This window comes from Pinus tabuliformis, chromosome 8 (genome assembly GCF_031772625.1).
Source record: "Pinus tabuliformis cultivar Carrire ecotype Pingquan chromosome 8, CPIR1, whole genome shotgun sequence".
In the NCBI taxonomy this organism is placed as follows: Eukaryota; Viridiplantae; Streptophyta; class Pinopsida; order Pinales; family Pinaceae; genus Pinus; species Pinus tabuliformis.
Window position 1 is genome coordinate 1,991,425,608 of NC_142294.1, and position 9,052 is coordinate 1,991,434,659.

At 39.4% G+C, this 9,052-nt stretch overlaps 1 protein-coding gene across 1 annotated transcript; it reads right to left on the reverse strand.

Annotated features, from left to right (window-relative positions):
• Nucleotides 1–1,396: 1,396 nt before the first annotated feature.
• On the reverse strand, nucleotides 1,397–6,941 carry LOC149244436 (uncharacterized). Its single transcript, XM_089371542.1, has 3 exons — nucleotides 5,924–6,941; nucleotides 5,351–5,472; nucleotides 1,397–5,128 (listed from the first exon to the last, which is right to left on the reverse strand). Exons 1-3 carry the CDS (start codon nucleotides 6,939–6,941, stop codon nucleotides 1,397–1,399), a joined length of 4,872 nt encoding a protein of 1,623 aa, XP_089227668.1.
• Between the last annotated feature and the right edge of the window lie 2,111 nt (nucleotides 6,942–9,052).

Consider the following 9,052-nt stretch of genomic DNA (forward strand, 5'->3'; position numbering starts at 1 on the left):
ATTATTTTTATTTGGGGATATGAATAGGATTAAACCTTAATATTAATATTTTAAGAATATTATATATAATAATATTCATTAACATGGTTATAAAGGGTTAAAAAAAGTTTAATAAAAATTAATTAGCAATTGCACCAGATGTTGCAAAGGAAACGTCGTAAGGCAATAGTTTATAACACAAAATAATGTTTATTTGACAACTGTTGAAAGACAAAAAAATATCAACAAAAGGAAAGGACCATGCTACAATGAAATCTTACTATAGTACTTCCTTGAGCCTTACAAATCACGAGGCCTATGTTGATTTTAAAGATCATGTCTGATTATGACAACATGAATGCCTCACAAATAAATAAATAGATCGTGATTTACTACCTTTGAAATCAAAGGTCGTCTTGGTATAATACCTCCATATTTCTTCTTGATCACTTCCTCCTTCTATAGACAAGCTTAATCAGTACAAAGAATTTTTTTTATAGTTTGAAACATGTGTCTACAAAGGAATATAACAATCTTTTAAATAAATTTTGAATTTTTATGGGAATTAAGATCTACCCTTGAATAAAACTACACATATCTCTAATCTTGAAATTGAACCCAAGAATAACACCAACTACAACTCTTCTAGAGAAATGTTTTTGTGTTTCTCTTTTGACTCTTGACTCAGCTATGTACTATTTCCTTCACAATCCTTGAAACTATTCAAAAGACCACATTGCTCTTTGCCACTAATATCCATAGTGTTTGCCATGTTCTTGTTTTAATCCAACAAATTCTGCCTTAGAAAATCTAACCCATATCATGCAACTAAAAATAATGTAGAGATCATTCAACAAAATTTAAATCAATTTTTCTTGAAAATAAAGCAGGTGTGGTCCATAAGCATTGCAATCAAAATACTATTCTTTTACATCAAAAGACCACACCTCACCTTGGTTTTAAAACAATGGCCCCAAAATTTATCAAGACTTGAAGAAAGATTAAGATCTAGCCATTTTCTATTTTGAATTCATGTTTAACTTACAATCATGATTTTTTGTTTTTGTTTTTTTGTTTTTTGTTTTTGTTTTATTTTTGTTTTTTTGTTTTTTGTTTTTTGTTTTTTTTTTTTGTTTTTTGTTTTTTGTTTTTGTTTGTTTTTTCCCAGGTATCAATAGCTTGAATATATTTTATGTTACAATGATGCATGTCATTAAACAATTTTTTTGTTTGTTTTTTGTTGGAATCCAAAAAAATGATTTGCTTCATTTGTTTTGTTTTGTTTTGTTTTTTAGGTATCAATAGCTTGAATATATATATTTTTTTTAACTGAAGCGAGTATTTTTATTTATTAGAGGCCAAAGCCAAGCAGGTATTACAAATCACTTTCATTGTTTCCTCTGTTTTCCTAGTGCTCCTAAGGAATGATTGCCATTTTCAGAGTCTCTGCATTTATGCTGATCATACTTTTTTCAAGATTGCATCCTACATTTGCTAGCCTGTCTGCTTCAGTGTTTAAATCTCTGAGGATATGGAAGAGCTGTGCTGATGAGAATTCCTTCATTAATCTGTTTACTCTTGCTAGCTGCTTGTTTAGAACTGGATCTTTGAGGCTTTTCTTGTGTATTAGAGACCTTATCAGCAGTTCTGAATCTCCAAAAACTATAATTTCCTTTGCGTTTCCTTTTCTGGTCAGTTGACAAGCTTTTAAAAGACTGAGTGCTTCCGCTTGATTGTTGGTTTTTAGCCCAAGTCCCCAACTGAATTCCTCTTTTCTGCCATTCTGAAAGTAAATGACACCTCCTGCTCCTGACCTGCCTGGGTTTCCTTTCGAAGCCCCATCAAAGAAAATTGTACATTTACCTTGTGACTTCCACCAATTTTGAAAATTGTCCGAGTTGTCTCTGTACTGCCAGTTTTCCTTGTGGTTTGGGCGGATGATGGCATATGTAGTTGGCATGGGTGTATAACCTTCCAGCCACGTCTTTTCTTCATTTCTGAGGTTGCTGTCTTTGACACTAGTTTGTCTCAGAGTTTCTAAGAGGAGATCCTTGGCCTGCCTGGCTACTGCTTCTGCATTTATGTCTTTTTGATTGAAGACAGCTTCATTCCTGGAGAGCCACAACTTCCAACAAACATATTTCGGTGCAGCAGTCCATAACTTGTGCCAAAGAGATTTTTCGTTGATGCTGTGGGGGTACCGAGTTTTCCATGTCAAAAACAATTCTGTGATCTGACAGCGTGTTGGGGGGCTCACATTCAGCCCTATTAAGAAGCTGTTCCACACTTTCTGTGCATACTCACAGTCAATAAACAAGTGGACTGCAGTTTCTGAAGCGTTCTTGCAGAGGACACAACGATGCGGGCCTGCAAAGTTTCTTTTGCACAAATTGTCTCCGGTCAAGATTTTATTGTGGAATAAGGTCCAACTGAAGAAGTTGATCTTGGGGATGCTGAAGTTTTCCCATATCTGTTTCCAAACTGATTCCGGGTACTGTGACTCCTGTTTTTCTTGCATTTGAAAGTAGCCTTGTTTGACCGTGTACTCTCCTGTTTTTCCCCATCCCCATTGATCTTCCTCTTCCTTATGCACAGGTGTAAAATCTGTTATTGCCTCTAACAGAATTTTTGACTGTTCTTTTAAGTGGGTTGGGATGATTGGCAACGTCCAGCGCTGCCAGTTGCCATTGAGATCCCACTCTGCTATATCCTCAATTTTCCTTACTCCTTTGGAGATTAACCAGGCTCTCAACTCTGCTATTTCGTTGTTGGTTGAGAGAGGGGAGTGATTCATGATTCGTTCTTTCCATAGTAGCGAATTTTTGCCATTCCCAGGAATTTTGTATAAATGGTTTCGGAAGAATTCGATCCCTCTGCAACACAGCCTCCAGGCCTGCGTTCCTCTTGGAGATTGCGCTGGATTGAAAGATGAGATTGGTTGCTTTTGTAAATATTTGAGGTTCAGCAACTGACTGATTGGGTGCGAAGGTTCTGTGATTAATTGCCACAGGAGTTTGCCTCCCAATGCCAGATTTGCATGTTGGGGGTCGCGGATCTGAAGTCCGCCTTCAGCTATTGGGCGTTTCACAGTCTCCCATTTGATGAGATGGAAGCGATCTTTGTTACCTTTCCCTCCGCTCCAGAGAAAGTTTCGGATGATGCTGGAGATTTGGTCAGTGATTTGTTTTGGAGCCAGCAGCAGCGAGGCTTGATATGTGGGCAGGGCAGAGAGCACGGATCGGATGAGGGTGAGTTTGCCTCCGGTGGTGAGCCAGACTCCGCCCCACGCTGTTATCTTATTTTTGAATTTAGATATCACTTCATCCCACAGTTGATTTCGATTGGAGCCCCTCGTCAATGGTAAGCCGAGATATTTGATTTTTTCCCACAGAGCATATCCTTTGAACCCCAGAACGTTGGCAATTCTGTCTGTAGCGTGCTGATCGATATTCCAACTGTATATTGCACTTTTCCTTTCACTGACTAATGCACCGGTGATGTTACAGTACTGCTGAAGAATGGTTTTAAAAGCGCTTGCAATTCTCATGGATGCGCCCCCCAACAGAATTGAATCATCTGCGAATAGTGCATGATTCACCGGGGCTATGCCTTGAACTATCCTTATCCCTGGAATGGTTCCGACTTGTTTCTCTTGGGTTAGCTTGCGACTTAGAACGTCTGCCATCAAGATGTATAGGAAGGGCGAAAGGGGGCAGCCCTGCCTCAATCCCCTGGTGGCTTGAAAAAATTCCGTTGGTCTACCGTTCACCATTGGGGCGATCCAAACGTTTTCTGTACAAGCCTTGATGAGGTTTATGAAATCCTGTTTAAAGCCAAAAGCTGCTAGAACCCTGAACAAAAAGGAGCGATTAACACGGTCAAAGGCATTGCACATATCCAATTTAATGATCATACCTTGTTCTTTCCGGGTTAGGCTGGAATGGAGAGCTTCTTGAATCTGGATGACATTGTCCAGAATTTGTCTGCCTTTTACGAATCCTCCTTGTGCCTGGGAGATGAGCTTTGGAAGGAGAGGCTTGATTCTGTTGGCCAGCAGCTTGGCCACAATCTTATAAGATAAGTTGCAGAGAGAAATCGGCCTATATCTATCAAAGGTCCTTGGGTTTGTTTCCTTGGGAATTAAGGCTAGGAAGGTAGAGTTTATTCCTCCTCCTACTTTTGCCTTCCTCAGGATTCCTCTTACCATTCTGAATAGGTCGTATTTGATGATTTCCCAACAGATTCTGTAGAAGTGAGCTGAGAACCCATCGGGTCCTGGAGCTTTATCCGGTTCCATGGACCAGACTACATTGGTTATCTCCTCATCCGTGACTGGGCTCATCAGGGAGTCGTTGTCCTCCTCTTTGACTAGGTTTGGGATGGTTGAGAGGAACTCCTCTGCGTCCTCCTCATTTCCATTTCTTTCCGCACTTAAAAGATTCTGAAAATGAGTGACAGCTGCTTCTTTGATTTGTGAAAATCCATTATACACCTGTCCGGTTGTGCTTGTTATCTCTGCTATGTGATTACGGGAAACTCGTGCCCTGCACTGTCTATGAAAGTATTTGGTGTTCCTGTCTCCAGATTTGAGCCACAAACTTCTGGACTTTAAACGCCAGTATTCTTCTTCAGTTCTGAAACAACAATATGCTTTCCTTTGGGCAGTTTTTTCTATGTCTAAATCTGTGGGAGAGGGATCTTTCTCCTCCATTTCGAATTGGACTTTTTCCAGCTGAAGAACTGCTTCTTTCCTTTGGCTAGTTGGGGTTTGCAAAGATTTTTTAATCCAATCTTTCAGAGCTTTTTTGGTGTTTTTTATTTTTTGTTCCCACACATAACTTGGGGATCCATAAACAGCTATCCTCCAGGCCGTTTGAACAGTTTCATAGAATCCGTCTTTGCCTGCCCAGAGAGGGCTGAAGCGAAAAGGAAGAGGGCCGAGATCTTCTTCTTTTTTGATACAAAGAAGAACTGGCTTGTGATCCGATGTAAGCTTGGGGAGGATCTTAGAGAAAACCATTCTATTGTCCAGCATTAATGTACTGCTGATGAGGAACCTGTCCAGCCTAGCTGAGATTTGATTTTCTCCTGATCTGTTATTGGACCAGGTGTATTTTCCTTTTATAGGCTTGAAGTCAACTAAGTCCCACTGTAAAATCAGATTGCCCACAGTGTTGACAAAGGGGTCTCTAGAATATATCCCTCCTCTTTTTTCTTTGGGGTCTAGTATGATATTCAGATCTCCTCCAATGACTACGTTTGAAGGGTTGATCTGCTCTATATAGGCCATTAGTGTCCTCCAACACTCTCTCTTTTCTTCATAGTGGACAGGAACATACAGATTAAAAAGGGCCAAGGAGAGATTGCTTACCGTGTGTCGCAGATCTGTGTGGATCCAATGTTGGGTCTCTGTGAATCGTTCCAAGGTGAATGAGCTTTTTGACCAAAATGTGCCTATTCCACCGGCCGATCCCCTTGCACTAACAGCCTTTCCTGAATCAAATTTCCATTTCAACATACTGGTGTTTAGAAGGGTTTCCCCTTCTACTTTGGTCTCTTGGAGCATAAGGATGTCCGCGGACTCCATCTTCAATAAGTCTTTGATAGCCTCTGCCTTGTTGGGATTACCCAGACCCCTACAGTTCCAAGAGATCAACTGCATCATTTACCACTTAAAGGGGTAGGCCCTCCTCCTTTGGAGGCCCTAGGCCTGATATTCCTCCCTAGTGTCATTTCGATGGTAGCTTGGCTGCCGAGGGCTTTTTGTCTTTCTGACTCCTCTTCTCTAGTTTCCTTGTTTGATCTTCGTCCAGCCCTTTTTGCCTTCCTTTCAAATGTTTCATCATCTGATGATCCCATATTCTCTATGGTTTTCTTTTTTTTTTTATTATATCTGCGTATGAAGGGGAAGAAAGATTGCTTGGGTTGGGGATTGGGTCATTACCTGGCTCTATGGTTTCAATATTCTCCTGCTGTGGTGGTTCTTCTTCCCCTGCTTCCGGAGGATCTGAAGGAGGCGTGAGGATTTCAAAGGGGTTTTTATCCCCCTCATTGTCTTTTGTTTCACTGCTTCCGGCGTTTTGGTTACTTGTGCTTCCATTATCTACTTTGTTCTCTGTCCCTTTAGCCTTGTTTTTGTTACTCTGTCTACTGAATGTTGCCTTCTTTGCCTGTTTCCATTGATCTTCTTTGTCCTTCTCTGTAGTCTCCTCGTTTCTTTTTTTGCAGTATCTTGCAAAGTGCCCGTACTCATGACAGAATCGACACTTGAAAGGCAGCTGTTCGTAATCAAGCTCTTGTATGTGTGTCCAGTTTGCCACCGATAGCTGAATCGCTTCGGGTAATCCTGTTTCCAGATCGACCTCCACGCAGATCCGGGCACAAGAGTATTGATCCTTCCTTGGGGCCTGGTCTATGTATTTTCCAAGTGCGTTTCCTATGGATTGAAGTGAGCTTTGATTCCAGCAATGCAGGGGAAGATGCGGGAGGCGCACCCAAACAGGAACCGCCTTGGGCACGTCTTGCGCTGGATCGAAATCAGTAGACCATTTGTTCAAGTAGAGTCCTTGAGGCCCCATGAAGTATGGCCCGTTTCTGAAAATCAGGCCTCTGTCCTCTGTACTGTCGAACAAGAAAACGAAGAACCCTTTGCCTACAAAATAGATCTTGATTCCTTCATTTACCAAAGGTAGCCAATTCCTTTTAACCCATTCTTCGACTGCTCTCGGGGATGGCCACAACCCGGTGAACTGGCCGATCAAACCTTTTTCTGCTAGATTCAGCGCAGATCTACAGATTTCCTCCTCTGGTAAGGCCACCTTGGGTATACTGTCCAGTTTTTTGACGAATTTTTGCTGCGGGCCTGTGACCTGACGTTTTCCTGTTGCAGATACAAGAGCCTTGAAGGCTTCGATCTCCGGTGGAAAGGGGGGAGGGGCCGCAGGGCCGCCTCCAGGCTCCATGAGGGAGAGCGCTAGCGGGGTCGCTCAGAAGGCGCGGCTAGGGTTGCAGCGCGGCAGCTCAGAGCAAAAATCTCCTATAGCTTGAATATATTTTATGTTACAATGATGCATGTCATTAAATAATTGTTTTTTTGTTTTTTGTTGGAATCCAAAAAAATGATTTGCTTCATTCGCTCCCTCCCTCTCGCTGTAGCATAAAAGAGGTGGTTTAGATTCCACATAAATGCTTCCCAGTGAATATTAGTAACAATACCTTAATAATATTTTCTACACTAATCTACGTGTCTGCATCAAATATATTCATCATAAATCATGGTGGTGAACACTGAAAACAAAGTTCTCAAATTTTAGCAAATCTCTCATGCTTCATCATGTGATAAGCTCGTAGTTAATTTCAGTTAGCTCTAATGTAACTGAGAGGTTGGTTCATTTCAGAATGCAAGCTATTGTTATAGTTCATTGCAGCCTTGGATATATTTTGTGAGCTGATGCGATACTTTTCTTGTGGCTAGAACTTAGTATTGGGTGTCACCTAGCTATCACAATTCCAAACTCAGTCATCATCTCAGCTTATTTCAACATTAGATATATTTAGTGAGCTAATGTCATGTTTTATTTGTCACAATGATTCAAAACCCAGTTATTATATCTCAATATTTGCTTTCTCATTATTTGTTATGTATATGAACCCTTTAAAAAAACCACAGGAACATTTGATTTTACATTGTGATCTCCCTAGCATGGGTGGGGGTTTCATAAATTAGAGAGTAACTTGAGTGGTTATTGTTAGAAATTGTTGTATAAGATGGGAAAGTTGGATGGTCTATAGGAAATTTGAATGCCATAATAGATATCTAATTTGAATTTTCTAGTGTCTCTAGATGCTAGGCATCTAATAGGATCCATTTCAACTAAGAATGTCAATACATCATTGCGCCAATGACAAAGACCATTTATTTTAGCTTGTGACATCCCTAAACCTTTTCTCTAATTGTGGATCAAGTTATAGACTAGGATAAACCCTCTCTTCATAAGGTTGTGCACTATATATTGGATGAAGGGAAAGGTTATAATACAATTTGTGTAGAAAACTCCCCAAGGCTATCTCAACTTACTCTGTGTGTGTTGTAAATACTTAGTTCTAAAACATTTTTCATATAGTTTCTCACTTTCTTAAAGGAAAAATTGAACAAGCTATGTAAACTTTAAACCATTTTTATCTTAAGACTTTTTTTTCCTTGATTACTATCAATCCTTGTCTTTTAAGGTTGTAAAACAACTTTCATATAACTATTTGTTTAGAGGCCAAACTCAACATGCTATATAAACTATTCAAATCTTCATCCTTTATTATTTTTCTTCCTTCCTAATATACAACACATCACAACATCACATTCACTGCATCATCAACTTCTCCTTGTCTGGAAATGAAGCATAGACTTTTCTTTATTTTATATCTTTCTATCTCCTTGTTTCCATTGCTCTGTAAATGAAGCATAAACTTTTCTTTATTTTATATCTTTCTATCTCCTTGTTTCCATTGTTATGTCGAAATATGTTTTTCTATGTTATCTTTTCTTTAGGTACTCTTCTTACCAACCCGAAGAATCTTAAGATTGCACTATAATGAACATAGATTTTGTACAAATCCTACTTCCATATTGAGAGGGTTTTATATGGATGTCATTAACCATTTTATGTTGATTTGATTTCATACTCATTGAGTATGATTTTTCCTTTGTGGATCCTTGAATTATTAAATATTGTTTAATATACTAAGTTTTCGTTGTATTTCTAAGTGCCTTAAAAGGAACTGATTTATATTTTAGTAGCTGATATGATGTTGGTCGCTTTTATTGTTTGTGCATATAGTGAAAACACATCTGGCACTGAGAGAGATTTGGTAGCAGCTGTGAAATTGGCGAACATGTCTTGCTCTGTGGTGTTGGCTATTGGGCATAACTTTCTTGATCTTGTATAGAAAAAAGTAAATTTGCATTTAGCTTATACTACATTAACCATGAAATTGCCAAAATTTAGGGCACACTTGCCATCACATTTATAGAGAAAACTATAAAAGAGTACCACACTTTTCTTATCAGATCTAAATT

Excerpts from the sequence above, each read along its gene's own strand:
- LOC149244436 (XM_089371542.1), bottom strand. The coding sequence starts at position 6,941 with ATGGAGCCTGGAGGCGGCCCTGCGGCCCCTCCCCCCTTTCCACCGGAG. Across the intron at positions 5,473-5,923 it reads TATTGAAACCATAGAGCCAG|GAAAGGCTGTTAGTGCAAGG; the intron begins GTAATGACCCAA and ends AATTTGATTCAG. Across the intron at positions 5,129-5,350 it reads ACACAGATCTGCGACACACG|TGGGACTTAGTTGACTTCAA; the intron begins GTAAGCAATCTC and ends CTGATTTTACAG.